Source organism: Plodia interpunctella, chromosome 1, assembly GCF_027563975.2.
Source record: "Plodia interpunctella isolate USDA-ARS_2022_Savannah chromosome 1, ilPloInte3.2, whole genome shotgun sequence".
NCBI lineage: Eukaryota > Metazoa > Arthropoda > Insecta > Lepidoptera > Pyralidae > Plodia > Plodia interpunctella.
The window spans coordinates 11,680,842-11,698,752 of record NC_071294.1 but is presented as its reverse complement, the minus strand read 5'-3'; the positions used below and the strand labels follow the sequence as shown (position 1 = coordinate 11,698,752).

General features: G+C 32.7%; 3 protein-coding genes across 3 annotated transcripts; 2 read left to right on the top strand and 1 right to left on the bottom strand.

Annotated features, from left to right (window-relative positions):
* Positions 1 to 2,323: 2,323 nt before the first annotated feature.
* On the bottom strand, positions 2,324 to 5,671 carry Fis1 (Fission, mitochondrial 1). The gene is made up of 5 exons (XM_053746076.2): positions 5,450 to 5,671; positions 5,255 to 5,368; positions 4,656 to 4,826; positions 4,002 to 4,135; positions 2,324 to 3,672 (listed from the first exon to the last, which is right to left on the bottom strand). Exons 1-4 carry the CDS (start codon positions 5,492 to 5,494, stop codon positions 4,016 to 4,018), a joined length of 450 nt encoding a protein of 149 aa, XP_053602051.1. The 5' UTR covers positions 5,495 to 5,671; the 3' UTR covers positions 2,324 to 3,672; positions 4,002 to 4,015.
* A 327-nt stretch (positions 5,672 to 5,998) lies between these two features.
* Atg3 (Autophagy-related 3) lies at positions 5,999 to 17,719 on the top strand. The gene is made up of 7 exons (XM_053769765.2): positions 5,999 to 6,258; positions 6,851 to 7,039; positions 7,569 to 7,682; positions 8,126 to 8,281; positions 8,926 to 9,081; positions 14,707 to 14,834; positions 15,333 to 17,719. The coding sequence occupies exons 1-7, from the start codon at positions 6,187 to 6,189 to the stop codon at positions 15,484 to 15,486; spliced, it is 969 nt and encodes a 322-aa protein (XP_053625740.1). The 5' UTR covers positions 5,999 to 6,186; the 3' UTR covers positions 15,487 to 17,719.
* Positions 9,289 to 11,385, top strand: LOC135309701 (uncharacterized). The gene is made up of 2 exons (XM_064435921.1): positions 9,289 to 9,427; positions 9,519 to 11,385. The coding sequence occupies exon 2, from the start codon at positions 9,598 to 9,600 to the stop codon at positions 10,720 to 10,722; it is 1,125 nt and encodes a 374-aa protein (XP_064291991.1). The 5' UTR covers positions 9,289 to 9,427; positions 9,519 to 9,597; the 3' UTR covers positions 10,723 to 11,385.
* Positions 17,720 to 17,911: the final 192 nt, after the last annotated feature.

Below are 17,911 nucleotides of genomic sequence, written 5' to 3'. Positions count from 1 at the left end.
GCAATAGGGAAAGCATTTAACCTTTTATATGAGAGATATTTAATTGTGAATGAATTTCATTAAATTGTCACATTCAATTTTTTATGTAGAGAATAACATTTTGGAAAACATTAAATTAACATTAAAAGGACAAAAAGTACAAATATATTGATTAGAGAAGGATTTTTATTTTAAAAAATTGATATTTTTTTTTTACATCAAAATTATTTTAACTATGTACTATTAAAAAAATAGCAATTTAGTAACTTATAAAAAAACTGAATGTGACAAAAGGTAAATTCACGTATCGTATGATAGAATAAGTGCTACGGGTTGATTTTTTTTAGTGTGTTAGTGAGATTGTGGAGTTGCGCCGCTTTAGTTTGCGAATTGTTGACAGATAGCAGTGTTGCCATAGTGAGTAATTACTTTCGACTGTATATAAATAAGTTTGATTGTTTAGACGAGTGCTTAATTCATTATTATTATTGTATTGAAGAGACTTTTTATTTAGATTACTCTGAGCATAATACAGACGTACAGTTATATATAGACATCGCACCCTATATAACACAAAGCAATAGTTACCAAAATGTGATTAAGATTATAGGCATATATTTTTTCAAAATATCCCCCCGTTAAGAATGCAGTGCCAAAATGTATTTTACATCGATTTCATTTCCTTATACTCTATTTCTGAGCGATGCGGAAAAACGGTAATGTCCTGTATATTATTTCCGCGTGGCTTAGGAATGGACTATAACAACTAAAATTGTTGTTATGGAAAATAATTTTAGGATTCAATTTCGATGTAATTTGGGCTGCACCGTTGTTGATTATACAGAATATTATATACCAGTGAAGATATAATAATTAGGACTTTAAGTCAATGATTTTATTGATGTATGAATGCTCTCTGTATTGTATAAACTTATTAGTTACCTTATGAACTTCGGAAGTTCGCATTTCTTGATTTTATATTGACTATACCTCATTAGCATGACAGTTCATGTAAAACTCATTTTTATTTGTTCTCGTGGTATAATTGCTACGAAAATGTCTATATTGACTTGTTTGGACGTGGACGGTCTATAAAAACTTGTATGAATCGGCGCAGATGTAAAATAATAATAAATAGTTAATAATAATAATTTTGTCAAAGAGAGCAATAGCACAAATGATTAAAGGTTTTAAAAATAAACTAATATTTTTTTAAATATATAAAGTACCAGTTTTTCGATCCACGTTCAAACAGCCGATAACCATGACAGTAACCGTGGTCTATACTAGAGTAGCAAGCACAAATTAAGTTACGGAATGTATACGTAGATTAGTTGATTTGATTGTTTGATTATATTTACCACCGGTTGTTGTAAGCGCATCGATCGTTTCACGTTGCCATAATTTTGTTTATGTGAAATGGAACTTCAATATCAACAATCCTATATTTTTTAACACATAAATTATAATATTTTGACATTGGAGAAAGATTGTATAATATATGTCATTAAATAACGAAACTTGTAACACTATTTTCACCTAGTTTTCGATTTTCTTCGTTGTGTGAGCGAGATGTCAACATACGAGATGACTATAAATTTTACTTTTAAAAAGTTCCATTTCAACATATTTTTTTTTCTAAATTGTTAATTTCTTCGACGGTTATTGTATACGACTGATGCATTGAGTCGCCGTCAAAAACCTACCATTTTCTCGAAAAATAACTAAAAATAAGCGTCTATGTATTTGTGTTACTTAAAATATATTACCTGCCAGATAAGGTGGCGTTGTTTTGTTTCGTTAACAATAAGCAAGAATGGATAAAGGTCAATGTACGCAAATTCCACTTTATGCGGCAGATAGTATGTTAATTGTTCGTCCGTGAAGTGTTGCCATAAAAAGAGTTGCCGTAGAAAATGGTAGAAAACATTTAATTTATTTTTGAATATAATTTCGCCATTATACTAGCTGTACGCTGCTTCACTTCATTATTATTATACAAGAATAATAAAAATAATTGTTTTGGATCTGGTCAGTTTTATTTTATGAACCTACATCAATCACTATCAGCAATACCAATATAATTAAACTTTCCACGTCGCGCCTGACTGCAATAAATAGGCAAACAGGCGTAGGTACTCCTTGTGTGATGGTACCTAAGTCGTTACCGGCTATAGAATCATGAAATGTCAGGACTGTCACTTAAATACATTTGGTAATCTGATGCATTTATATATCTTTGGTATAGATGTTCAAATCCTAAGTGCAGTTTTGTTCCAATCATTGTATGTTGTGTGGGTGTAACTTAAAAATTTAGTAAAATGGATCCCATCCATCAAAAAGATTTCTAAAACAAAAACAAATTTATTCAAATGGAATCACATTGACAAATTATTATTTTTTTTAAATAAAGACTTCCATGCGCTTAAACTTAACGTTGTGCCTAAATCTAGAGGAATAATAAATACAGTACATTATCACATAAGTATTTCTAACTACATTTATTCAAACTATATTTGGTACATCACTGTATTACCACTTTTGAACTTCATTATAATAAACCCATGAAGCAAATACGTAGGGGACGTCCTATTGCAATATCACTAACAGTTGTTGTGTGACGATACGCGAGCGCGGAGCACGAGCACCAAAATAAAAGTAATAGTACTGGGAGCCAACATTACTAAAAACTTTTTATTATTTTATTTATTAAATAAAAAAGTTTTTAGTACTTTTTGTTCCAAAGTACATGTATTGCTTTCTCTTTCATCTAGCCCGACCTCTCCTTCTTGCGCAAAGGCATTACTATACGATGACTAAATGTTACCCTATCTATACCTCGTAATACATAAGAAGTCTACTTATATGAAAGAGATAGCGATATTGCCTTGCATCGACAAATTCTTAGTGCTGGCTGCAGTATTTATCTATATCTTCATAAACACTGTCGCCCACTCTCCTACGCGCAGTCTGTCGACCAATGAATGCATGACGTCTTTGCAAAACTTGATACGTCCTGTCCTATATTCAGTCCATGAGTTATTGAACCATTGAATATTCAATAAGTTTTTATTTATTGTATTACTATTCTGAGAAACATAACTTCAATGAATGAAGCAAGAAGAGTACTTGTTGTTTAAAAGCTACAAAAAATAGTACAAGCTAATTTTTTGATTTAAAAAATATCACATACCTTATTAATTTTAGTTAGTTTAGTTTTCGTTTATAATTTCTTTGCCATAAATTCGAAACAAATTAATTAAGAATAATTTTGCCATTTCTCATTTTCTTTCAGCATAGTTTAAATAGTCTTAATAACAGACATAACACAAAAATATTTTGTTACATTGTTAGAATAATCCCCGAAATAATATATGTATTTACATTACAACTTACGTCCTTTAAGAAAAATCCTAAGTAGCCCCTTAAGCATAATCTTAGATAACAAAAACTGGAAGAGACTTAATAATAAAGTAAAAAAATTGGTAACACGCGATGTCCATCTACATATATATCTATACTACAGCCGTAATGAAAGCAAACGGGCTGTGTGATGAGTGACATTGCACATTTAATTTACATGAATGCACAATAAATTACAATCTAAAGCCTGGTGTAAATTTGTGGCTCCTTTATTTCTTGGGCTGGCTCTTCTTGGTTAGGAAGTAATGCACGCCAGCTATGGCGTGCATTCTGGAAAGAATTGTTGCTCTGTCATTGGTTTGCTCTAATTAATCAGTCTTAATACAAACATGCAACTTATAGTTACTTTTTAAAGAGATAAAACATTTTAAAATATTGTTTAATCTTGTAGTGAAATGACAACGTTTCCATGCAATGTCTCGGCCATACAAAGAGGCATGGTGAAAGATATTGATTTTGAAAGTTTCCTCCTAAAAGAGATCCATCCCGTTTCATCATCATTCTTGTACAAACGAAACAACTATAGGTTTCTCTCTTTCTGTCAAAGTCTATAAGTCTCTCCGTGTACAGTCAACATGCAAAACAAAAGCAGTACTCACATAAAGGGCAAATGCTATTTCTTGGAGGCGAGCGCAATGCCGAGGCCGATGAGTCCGCCGAGCGCCACCACGGCGCCGCCCGCGACCGCCATGCCGATCAGACCTTCCTTCTCCATGCGCTTGTTTACTTGTCTCTAAAATTTTTTAATTACATCATTATTTTTTTATATTTATTCTATTCGTTCCAGTAGTGAACCCAATGCGGAATCAAATAAAATTATTAGTAGCCACATGGCTATGCCAGTCAATTCTAAGCCATTTTATTAATTGTATTATTTCTAGTGATGTCACTAGATTGAAACCAAGATAAACAATAAATTAAATAAGAAATCTCAAACAGTAATAATGGAACCCATATAGGATATATAGATAGGATCACTTTTTTCTTTTTCTCAGCAATGTGTAAAGGTATCAAGTTAAAATTTATATCAAATACTTAGATCTATGGTCTTTTTAAGCTGTCTATGAAACATAATTGTAAGAAAATGTAATTTTTCTTTCTTTCTAAGATATGACCATTTAGTAATAGTTGTATGTATATTTTACAAGGAAATCAAAACCTGTGAGTACTCTCTGTTGATCTAAAATCATGAAATTTGGCAAGAAATCAAGAAGCATTACTGTGGAATAGAGAAATAAGCAGTTAATTCTAACCTCTAATGCTAAGACTTGTTGGTTGGCAGGCTCAATCTCCAGGAAAGCTTTGACATAATGTAGTGCCTTGTTGTACTCCTTGATCCGGGCATTGCCGATGGCGAGGTAGAAAAGGTAGTCGCGCTTGCCATCCGGATGTGAATTGAACAGCTCTTTCAGCAGCAAAATACCCTATAATGTTTAAAAATTAGATTATTTTTCTATCCACAACAATGACAAACCATTCTATTGGTTTATCCAAAGTATGTACACAATTTTCTGTAAAACTCACTTGACATTTTAAATAGCTACATATACAAAAATATCATTTTTATCAAACTTAACAGTTACTAGTACTACTTGACTTCTATTGAGTAAATCTATTGACTTAAAGGATTAATAATATTGTTACTATTTAAAATTGATTTTAGAATTTTGAAGATTAATATTGTAAGAACAGGACAGAGTTCATTTCACAACATTGCTTCGAGATAAGAAAGGTAATGTCTGTCGTCAGATAAATTATTGCTATGATAAATGCGATGCAGTTTATAGGGAGAACAATGACAAAGATGTCTCTTTGTCGTATTTTTATCAAAAACAATAGAAGTGAATCAGACCTTTCTGATGTCAGTAGGATATTTACTCCGCACGAGACACCAAGCATATTCGAACTGTGCCTTATGTGTTACATTCCCCTGATGTAGTTGCTCGTGGAACACCTTCTCGAACTTCTGCAACAATAAATACGAAAATTACAACACTGCTGTACGCAAAATAATGAGTCACGTATACAATCTCTCAAAATTATTTACTTGCAAATCTTCCGAAGACACAATTTCATCTAATACGTCCTCCATGGTCCTGTGAAGAATTTTACAAACGGAAATCGGAATTAGAGCTAAACCAATCCAATTGGTAGGTACTATAAAATTTCAATAAAAATGCGACTTAGTTTGCGTTATCGTAAAGAAAATCGAAATTGGCTGACAAATAGTCAAATACAAATTGTCAAATTGACACAACACACATCAATCAAAGTTAACATTAAAAAAATATTTTAGGTTGCGTTCTGAATCATGTTAATAAAGTAGCTCTAAATAAAAAAATCATGAGGTCTAAATCTTAGCGCTCACTGAATTTTGTGAGGAACGAAAAGGCTCACAAAACGCTGTTCTGTTCACAGGGATAAGGTTTTTAAATTAAACCTTTCTTGTTAGCCTGATTCAAAACGAAAACTAAAATATTATTTTGTGGTGAGTGATCGCTTGCTTTGCTGCTGTTGGATGGAATTTGGCATGCGCACTTAAGAATCGCAACCATAATATGGCAACAAAAATTAAAGTCAACAAATCACTGTCAATGTCATGATAATTACAATGACATTGTTTGTAGACAGTGCGATTGTGCTGTTATTTCGTTGATTTTCGTACCTACTCATTATCTTTTTTAAATTCATTGATGTAATCTAAAATATTTAAGTAAAAATATCTATATACCTAGTCCTTGATTTGTATTAAATTTATTGTCTCATACGGTCTAGTGTATCATCATGCAAAGTGTAATAAACACAGTCAAAGGGACTGCCCTAGGGGTGGCCGGATATTTGACGCCAGTTTTGAAGGTAAACTTTGTTTTGGTACTAGAACGAGGTCATCGTTACCAATGTATCAGATCACGGCCAAATTGTATGCATACTTTATCGGACAACGCCTTTGGACCGGTCCTTTGTTGGTCTGATTTGTTATTCAAATTGTCATGTTTTTGTCTGTGGTAAAGTTAGAATACTTTCATACTGACTACCTATGCAGTTTCTTTCAGAATAAATGCGTATCATCAGTTTTCTGTATGATATACCTTAATTTACTATGTTTGTCTATACTTATCTTTAATTGAATAGGAGCTTGTTCTATTCAAACTATGTAATATAAAGATATTATTTTTCACTCATCTATGTACTTTCCTTGCTTTTCCAAATCAGAGCCTAGATTTGCTATCATACTATTTTTTTTCCCCAACATATGGTCTCGGCATCCTATATTTTATTTAATTAATCCTTCTCTATATTTTCTTTAATGGATTAATATTTCCCTTCCTTCCATCCTTTTGTAATTACACATGTCTCAGTAACAAACAGACTTGTAACAACATGCTTATAATATTAATAGAATATATCTGGTTTCAAATAATATATTAAATAAACATTTTAAATGCAGGAATCAAAGTTTCAAGAAACTGGTGTACTAACACCCGAAGAATTTGTAGCTGCTGGAGATCACCTGGTGCATCACTGCCCAACGTGGCAGTGGGCTAAGGGGGAGGAGGCTAAGGTCCGGCCATACTTGCCGGCTGACAAGCAGTTCCTGATCACTAGGAATGTGCCCTGCTACAGGAGATGCAAACAGGTATATCTGAAAAATCAATGCCTCATTCCTTGAGCAGAACGTGCACTAAGAATACTACCGTTTTACATCATTGTGGCACATTATTTTATGGCTATAAACTATGTCTTTTTATTTTTAATGGTTAATTAATTGTATTATCTTTATTTAAAACTGTATTGTTGTGTGTCTTTTGTTATGAATAAATTGATTGTATGTTGATAAATATCTACATCATAAATTTTAAGTAGTTTGGAATAAGACCACTCCATATCCTCCTGTGGATGTTGTATGAGAAGTTTATGGGAGAAGAACAGCCATTGTCATCTGTCATCATCAACAACTGTCAAGGTATTCTTCAGCCAGTTTGAAGATTGCAGATTTATGGTCAAAATTTATAATTTTTGTGATCTTATACCCTTATCCTCTGTCTATCTAAGAAAGAACTTTATTAGATCACAGAGACTGTCTACATTCATTTCCATGTAAAAATATTTATTTTTTAGTATGATTGAAGCTGTTTGAAACTTTCATTAATTGTATTATTGTACAGATTGAGTACTGTGAAGATAAGGAGAAAGTTATAGAGGCTGAACATGACGAGGATGGGGGATGGGTGGACACACACCACTACGACACTGCTGGCTCGCCCACTTTAGAAGAAAAGGTTAGTTTGTTTAAAGAAAGCCTGTCACACATTTTTTGCTCATAATAATCATTTATTTTTCTATGCCTGTAGTTGGCAATATTATATTGATTGATTTATCATGAGGCACACTTTCTACCACGCTCCTTCCATCTGAAAAGATTGCATTAATTGGAAAGTGGTACACACTTAACTAGACAAGGACTGACAGTGAGCAGTCCGATCGTTTGATCTCAAAGTGAAATATGTCTATGGAGGACGCTTTATAGCTCACATTTCAATTAACGTAATTTTGACAGTACGAGTGCGCAATAATTAATCGCGAGAAAAAATATCGCGACGTGAAATATCCCAAGGCCTAAGGCTGAAGACAGAGAACTAATTTGTCAACTGACTTGTCATTTTAAACCTGTTTTTTCTTAAATAAATTACTTCGATTTGATTTGATCTTAAATGTTTAATAGGTTTGCGAGATGACGCTCGAAGCAGCAGACACAGGCGACAGTGACAATGAACGGGCAGCCAATCCAGAGGATGACAACGATGATGATGATGATGATGGCGAGGCGGAAGACATGGAGCAGTTCCAGGAGTCAGGGTTGCTGGATGAAGTGGATCCAGTAAGTAACATCTGTTTAATGACTTACCTTCAAAAAAAACTACTAAATAACCTACTTATTTTAATTATTATTTAGCTTATACTATGCTTTAACTTTTTTATGAAGAAAATGTTGACTCGATGTACAATCTGACTGGACGTAAAGTAGCCGTTTTTTTAAATTCAGCTCGCCGTTAGGTATAACGGCGGATTCTATAATATGGCTGCGACATAACAACGGGAATGATTGCAAGTGTTTATTAAGTATTAATAAATAAATATTATCTTTCAAATATGCAATTGAACTGTCCTTGTCACCCCGTGATAGGAGGGAAAAGGTGCAAATTTGTTGTTGCGTGATTATCAGTTGACCTCTGCCATGGGCGGATCTAGATATATTTTTCGGAGGGGTTCAAGGGGATCTAACGTTGGAGTTTGTAATTTTTAAAATAACTTGTTACTTAATCGCGCTTAATAAACGTGTAGTAAGGGCTGATGATAATATTTTAATATTTTTTTTATTAATACTAAAAAATATATGAATGAATAATGCGAAGATTTATTAATACGATGTGATAAATCGTATTATACAACTTATAGACTATCGAGGCTATCAGTATATTTAATAACTTAGTCGGCTTCGTGGATCTTACATGTGTATAACAGTCGACAGCGCTAGCGCCGCGGAAGGACCCGAAGCCGAAGGACCGCAAGCCGGCGGCGGACGGCGACGAGATCGTGCGCACGCGCACCTACGACCTCCACATCACCTATGACAAGTACTACCAGACGCCGCGGCTCTGGCTCATCGGCTACGATGAGGTTAGTGAACTCTTCTTTTTTGATGCACATACTTTTTGAAGTAATGCATAGAAGCATGGATAATATAGTTGTAAAGAAATAAGATTATTATTTCTTCATTTTGAATTTGCCGCGCTTTGCGTTGTCGACAAAGCAGCATGGTAAAGTTGGTAAAACAGTTCTGTTATTTAAATTTGCCGCGTTCAGTCACGTCAATGTCAAGTCGATAGACGTCAGACAGAATAATTTCAAAATATAGGAGGTGGTAAAATAATTTGTTGATGATTGTATTGTGAAATAAATTGGTGGATATAATTTTGATAAAAAGTGTAAGAAATAAACTTTATTGTCGTTTCTTTGTTTACAGGTATGTACCTTTATATTTTAAAATGTTAGTTTAAGTCGATAGTAAGAAATAGTGAATGTTAGTTAATACAAAATAAAAACTTTGTTTACAGCAACACAAGAGTTTATTTCCAACACTCCTGAAGAATTAAGATAAGATCTTATAAAACGACAATCTTGTTTTAATGAAAAATGGAGAAACTTCAATTTAAATTTACATTATTGCCCGGAAGTGATGGAAAGTCAAATGTGTATTCTATAACCTCAATAACCACTAAGGACAACAAAGTGTATGCAATACCTGAGGAGTTTCAGGCGGTTGGCCATCACAAAGAAATCATTAAAACCTCTGCATATAATAAAGTGAAGAATAGCTTAAAAAAAAGGTTCCAAACAAGAAGAGTCTGGATAACAATGACACAAGAATTGGCTGGAATTTATTTAGATGAAGACGGAAACGTGCAATTTGGAGATCAATTTTTAGAAGAAATAATAGAAGAAGAAGTGGCGCAGAAGAACGAGTCAGGTACACTAGAAAAATTATTTGAAAAGTTTATAGAAACCACGCAAGCAAATAGGCAGCAAAGTTTAAAATCAATTGCAGAAAAATTTGTATTAGAAAAATTTACTAGTAAAAATGCCAACGCAAATCTGTGGATTGACATTTTTGAAAAAGAATGTTTGCGATGTGAGGTAACATCGGATGAAAAAAAAATTGAAATACTCAGATTGTTTTTGGATAAGACCTGCGCTGACTGGTATAGTTCTATGATTATGAAATTGTCATTCAAATCTGAATGGTCTATATGGAAAAGCAAATTTTGTGAGACATTCGCCAATAAGGGATGGAACCCAGTCACTTACGCACTGTTTTTTAAATACAAAGATGGTTCTTTACTAGAATACGCTATAAAAAAGGAAAAACTTCTGCTGGAGATGAGACCATCAATTGATACAGGTACTTTGACAGATCTTATTGCAGCGGGATTACCAGAATTCATTTTAAACAAAATAGACCGAGAAATTCTAAAAGATACAATGGATTTATTTAATGAGCTGAATAAGCATGAACACTCGATGAATAAAAGAAATTTTGTGGCCAAGAGAAATTATGGAAATCAGAAGTCTTATGTTAAAACCGAAACAAAAATTCCATGCAAAATATGTGAAAAATTAAATAAGGGCTCGCGTTATCATTCTGAAAATTTATGCTGGTTTAAAGAAAAAGAAGAGGAAAAAATTAAGAAAAATTCCATTAGGCATGTCAATAATTCAGTAATTGAAGCAGAATTAAACGAGGCTGATCAAAAAAACTAATAGTAACACCATTGATAACTGTCAAACTAATTATAAATGATAAATTACAAATAAACGGAGTCTATGACTCAGGCTCTAATGTCTCTTTGATAAATTCAAAATTATTGAAGTTAAAAAAGAACGAGAACAATACTTATACAAATGAAGCAAATTTAATAACAATTAATGGTGTTCAAAAGACAAGTGGTTTGACAAGCTTAAAAGTAAAGATTTTTGGATTAGAAAAACAAGTTGATGTGTACATTATTGATGGAAAAAATTTTAAGTATGACTTTTTAATTGGATTAGATTTAATAAAAATATTTAAACTTATTCAAACTGAAGACTTAGAAATTATACAGAAAAGGTATCCAAATAATGATAAAGTCGATAAAGTAGAAGAATTTAGTACAACTTTTAATTACACATCAGGAAAAGAAAAAGAAAACAGTAGTATCTTAAAAAAATACGAAATAAATTTCAATGAACATGTAAATGAAGAAGACTTTGAAATGAAAATAAATCATTTAGATGAAGATAAAAAGGAAAATATAAATAAGTTGATAAATGAATACAAATCTGTCTTTGCAAAAGATAAATACGATGTTGGTACTGTTAATGGGTATGAAGCGAGAATAGACTTATCAGTGGAAAAATACTGCAGTAAAAGGCCTTATAAATGCACTATGGAAGATAAAAAAGAAATAGAACATCAAATAGCAAAATTATTAGATAACAAGCTAATAGAAGAATCTTACAGTCCTTTTGCAGCACCCGTAACACTAGCATTTAAAAAAGAGGATAACAAGAAATCAAGATTATGTATAGACTTCAGGGATCTGAACAAAATTGTGGTACCTCAAGCTCAACCTTTCCCTTTAATTGAAGACTTAGTAATTAAGACTAGAAACTGTACTTTTTTTTCAACCTTAGATATAAATTCTGCGTTCTGGTCTATTCCCTTGCGGATAGAAGACAGAAAGAAGACAGGATTCGTAACTCAAGAAGGTCATTTTCAGTGGACCTGCTTACCCTTTGGTTTAAAAACATCCCCAGCAATTTTCCAAAGAATTTTAAGTAATATTCTAAGAAAATACAATCTTTCAGAATTTGCTGCTAATTTTATAGACGATATTTTGGTTTTTTCAAGGAGTTTTGATGAACACATTAATCATTTGACGCAATTACTGGACGCTATAAAAAAAGAAGGATTTAGACTAAAATTCACAAAATGCACATTTGCGTCAAACTCGGTTAAATATCTCGGTCATATAATTCAAAATAATTCAGTTCAGCCAGTCAAAGACAATGTCATTTCCATTAAGAATTTTCCTATTCCCAAAACTCAAAAGCATATAAGACAGTTTCTTGGGAAAATTAATTTTTACCACGAATACATACCGAGGAGCGCTATAATATTAGATCCTTTGCACAATTTATTAAGAAAAAATCAGAAGTTTGTTTGGTCTGATGAATGTCAAAAATCGTTTGATATGGTAAAAAATCTATTATGCTCTCAACCGATTCTAGAAATATTTGACAAAAATTTGCCTATCAATATTTACACTGATGCTTCTATAGAAGGCGTAGGCGCTATTTTAAAACAGGTACAACTAGATGGAAAAGAAAAACCAGTAGCTTATTTCTCAAAAAAACTAAACGAAGCCCAGAAGAAAAAGAAAGCTATATATTTAGAATGTTTAGCTATAAGAGAAGCTGTTAGATACTGGCAATATTGGTTATTGGGTAGGTCATTTACAGTGTACTCAGACCACAAACCTTTAGAAAATATGAATTTAAAATCAAGAACTGATGAGGAACTGGGAGATTTGACATATTATTTGTCGCAATACGAATTTAAAATAAAATACGCTCCTGGGAAAAATAATCTCGAGGCGGACTGCTTAAGCCGAAACCCAGTATTGGAGATAAATGAAAATACAGATGAGCAATTAAAAGTAGTGAATTTGATAAATTTGGAAGATATTATAGAAGATCAAGAAAGTAATACAGAAATACAAAAGAATAAAAATAAATTAATAAAAAAGGAAAATCTATACTACAAAAAAGTTGGAAACAAGGAAAAGATAATTTTATCAGAAAGATTCAGTTTAAAACTTCTTAAAAATGTCCACGAAAGCTTATGTCATATTGGTGTCGGACAAATGCAGAAAATGGTTGGTCCTCTCTTTTCTACAAATGAAATGTCAGCAAACATCAGAAAGATTTGTAGGAACTGTACGACTTGTATAAAAAATAAATCAAGAGGACATGGCAAATTTGGACACTTGTCTCATCTAGGACCAGCCACAAGACCTTTTGAGATAATTTCTATAGACACAATAGGAGGTTTCGGAGGCTCAAGATCTACAAAAAAATATCTTCATTTGTTAGTAGATCATTTTACCAGGTACGCGTTTATTCTTACTTCGAAGACTCAAACTGCAAATGATTTCATAAAGCTTGTCAAGAATATATCGGAAACAGAGGTCATAGGTATGATTCTCACAGACCAATACCCAGGTATAAATTCTTATGAATTCAAAAAGTTTTTGGATGACAAACAGATACCAATAGTATTTACAGCAGTAAATGCACCATTCTCTAATGGTCTTAATGAAAGACTAAACCAAACATTAGTGAATAAAATTAGATGTCGAATCAATGAAAGTGAGAAAAAGCAGGCTTGGACATCCATAGCTCAAGAATGTGTAAGCATATACAATAAAACTGATCACTCAGTTACTGGATTTTCACCATCTTATCTGTTGTATGGTACAAATGTATCAATTCTACCAGAACAACTCAAGCAAGAAGTATCACATAATGATTGGATAAGGGATAAAAATATTGCATTTGCAAATACTATAAAATCACATGAATACAATAAAAGATTATTTGACAAAAAACGAAAACCTTGGATATTTAATGTTGGAGATATGGTCTTTGTGGAAAATGGGAATAAATTAAACAGGAAAAAACTAGATGAATTGAAAATTGGGCCATATAAGATAATTGAAAAAATTTCTAACTCAATTTATAGAGTAGATACAGGTCACAAGAAAATAGAATCAAATCTTTTCCACATAACAAAGCTTATTCCTGTCCCAGGTAAAGAGGAGTTACTACAAGAATAAGAAGAGTGATATCATATGATAGAAATTTCGAGAAGAAATTTCCTCCGAGGGGGGGGAGATGTAAAGAAATAAGATTATTATTTCTTCATTTTGAATTTGCCGCGCTTTGCGTTGTCGACAAAGCAGCATGGTAAAGTTGGTAAAACAGTTCTGTTATTTAAATTTGCCGCGTTCAGTCACGTCAATGTCAAGTCGATAGACGTCAGACAGAATAATTTCAAAATATAGGAGGTGGTAAAATAATTTGTTGATGATTGTATTGTGAAATAAATTGGTGGATATAATTTTGATAAAAAGTGTAAGAAATAAACTTTATTGTCGTTTCTTTGTTTACAGGTATGTACCTTTATATTTTAAAATGTTAGTTTAAGTCGATAGTAAGAAATAGTGAATGTTAGTTAATACAAAATAAAAACTTTGTTTACAGCAACACAAGAGTTTATTTCCAACACTCCTGAAGAATTAAGATAAGATCTTATATAGTAAAAAAAAATTGCTCATGTATTTTTTGTTTTCTCATTGATTTGTATTGCCTTTGTTCTCATAAGATCTTGTTTTTAATCTTTCCATTTAGATCTACAGTTTTATATTTGACTGTTTGAGTGTTTAGTATTACTAGTTTGGTACATACACACTTTATTGCTTGTAATTAGATCGACAAGTAAAATCAAGTCAGCCTAACACCATTAATTCCCTCCATAGAAAAGAGAATGTTGAAGATTGCTTACATATTTATATGGAACATAAAACAAAATGTCGATAAATAATATATAATTTCAATAGATTATACAATAGTTTTAATAATTATGCAAAATTTTGAATGGCCTCGAAATTTGGATAAAAAGTCCGCCGAATGTATTGAGAACAGAGCCGCACGCTGCTGACGGTGGGCCAGATGTACGAGGACGTGTCTCAGGACCACGCCAAGAAGACCGTGACGATGGAGTCGCACCCGCACCTGTCCGGGCCCAGCATGGCCTCCGTGCACCCCTGCAGGTCAGTCCCTACATCATCTATCTCTCTCACACACACATCTGAGTTTTGTCGTGTTTCTTCCAAATCCGTTGAGCGTCTGAGCCCAGGGTTCGGGTCGTCGACATCTCTTGTTGTCAGTCCATTGATAACAGACACGTTTGGTTTGTATATGTATGTATGTTTGATGGTGTGTATCAAATTTTTTGCTATTGAAGTTCCCATCTGTTCAATAAACGAAAGGAAATAAATGAAACGAGTATACAACTTCTTGAAAATCCCGCTCTGATACTCTGCACTTGTTCCGGAGCGGCGGTGATCACTTGCCATTATATGAGACGCTTGTCAACGACCAATGACATAAAAAAATAGTTTATCTTGTAAATAGTTAATTTTACGCGTTTAAATTATCATTCCAACATCACGATAATGTTGTTCAATACCCTACTGATTCCAGCTTCTACCCATCGCTAGTTGTTATCATATTTTACGCAAGCGCAATAACTTACGATCTCTTACCAGGCACGCAGAAGTAATGAAGAAGATTATCGAGACGGTGACAGAAAGCGGCGGCGAGATGAGTGTCCATTCGTATCTGATTGTATTCCTCAAGTTCGTACAGACGGTCATCCCCACCATCGAGTACGATTTCACGCAGAACTTCTCCATCAACTAGTTGGGCAACTTGTTGGGATTTAGTAAGAATGGCGGATTGCTGGCGAATGGCTGTGATGGAAATGATCGACGATAGGAATGCTCATCATATGTGTTTTATTTGTAAAAGGAAAAGCTTGCGCCTCGAAAGAAGTCCCGAAAAGGCGGCGCCACGGTCGCTGACAACATCAAAGTTGCCGATCGATTATTGACAGTTCCAGGCGGCGCCACGGTCGCTGGTAACAACAACGTGGCTGATCTATTATTGGCATTAGACTTCTTTTGCGGCGCGGATTCGAACATAAAATTATAAACTCATGCAACTTTTGATAGATAATATTCGCTGAATTGGTTCCACTCGAGTAAGGCTCGAAAATGTATTTTAAATTGTAATTATAATTTCAAACATCTCAAATATTATAAATGCTAAGTACCTACAATCTAATAGAGAGAAGGCAAATGGCCAACAATCACTCTATTAACATGCTAAGAGTATTTCGTGTGCCCTTAAGTATGTGGGTAGCTAAGTCCCGTTTCTATTCGTACTCATAGTTATAACCCTCAAATTCTAAAACCTATTATGTTGTAAAGGATTACTCTAATGACAACTTCATGCTGGCAGCAAAGCAATTTATTAAAAAAAGATAACTTTTGAAAACAATCTAAAAAATTCAATGTATGTAAAAACCTGCGAAATTTTAACAAGTGAATAGTTAATATATCGTTTGTAAAATATGAACAAAAGTGACTTCATTTTAGTATAAACTACAGCAAGAATTTATCCTTGAAAATTCAAAAATTCATTCTTGCTCTTTTTCATTCCTTGCCCCAGTCTAGCATCATTGAGTTGATTATTTAATCCTGCATTAAATAAAATATAATATTCGCCATACTACATCTCACTTAGAACTTATCAATTTTGATGAAATTTCAACTCGAAGTAGGCTATTTTAGGGTTCCAATCTATGCGTTATGCACTTCGCATCGCGAGCACATGCGTTCGCTGCAAATTTATGAATGCTTGCGTAATGCATTTTATACGAAAAGCATTTTGTATTCATTTGTAAATTTTGTATTAAAATATTAGAAAAGTGTACATTTTATTTCAGTGCTACATTTTACTCTCTTATAAAAAAAATATGTTTTATATGTTTTTTTAACTTACATAAGGTTAGATATGTTTAATACTGTTATGTTGTTGCGTCAATTAGTTCGCTGAAGATCAAATAGGTATCGAACTGAATAATCCTAAAAACAAAAAAAAATTACACACTGGAATAAAATCGAGTAATATTTAACTTTAGAACAATCTGTGTAATTGCGTGAACCGCTCACTATTGGTCTCTGAAGTGTTAATTTATTGCCGTGTCGACATTTATTCTGACACAAATAAATTAATAAAAGTACGAAAAAACTGTTTAGTACAACTTTTTTTAGAAAACATTCCCGAATGAAGTCATATGTTTGATTTTTTACACCCACACTCCATTGTATTTCAATTCAATCGAACATCAAATCATGACAAGGTTTTCCGATAGCGGCGGGACTAATCGTAGTGTTACCGACAGAATAATAGTTTTACAGAAACATTTAGGTGATTTTAATTTTTAGGATACAACTTTAATTGCAAACTTTAATTAACTTTAATTAAACGCACTGTCCAAAATAATATGTAAAAATTGTATGTTATTTATTCGCATTGCGATGTGATTCCTAATTGTTTCAAAAAACTGACATTTTGTCTATTATTAAAAAATGTACTGTGTTTTCAATTCTTTAAGAGTCGATATGACTAATCGCAACTATGTAAGTACATTGATTTGGAAAAAGCATGGAAAAATTTTAATTTCACCACATAACTTATGTACATAATGAAGTGGCTATGTTTACCATTCACTTATTCATCAAACCCATTTATTTTGAAATTCTAAAATACCCATACGGAGCCAATGTCAGTATGGCAAAATTCTGTAAAATTGGAAAATCTTTCGAAAGATTTTTTTTTACATTCTAACCGCCGGGAAGAAAAGACCTAGCGCTGAAAGATACAGTAGTGTGGGTGTTTCTTGCCATAGGATCGTGTGACCAATAGTCATTGGTGATATTAATGTCGATGTTTAGTATCGTAAACTTAGATATTTGTACAATATTACTCAAGCTATATGTGTATGTTCATATTATGCGTTTTGTGTATAGTTATTTTTCTTATAAAGATATTTTGCTATAAATATATGTTTTATTTTCACAATGCAAAATATGTGGTTTCTTTGCGAGTTTCTCACAATTTTATACCTTAAGCTGTAATATAATATTTTTATGACAATGACAAGTTTAAAACTTGACCTTATTCATAAAACTGATATACATATAATATAAAAGAATATTAAACCTCGTTTTGGTCTCGTACTATAATGACAAAACATAATGACAGTTACATAAGTTAAAAC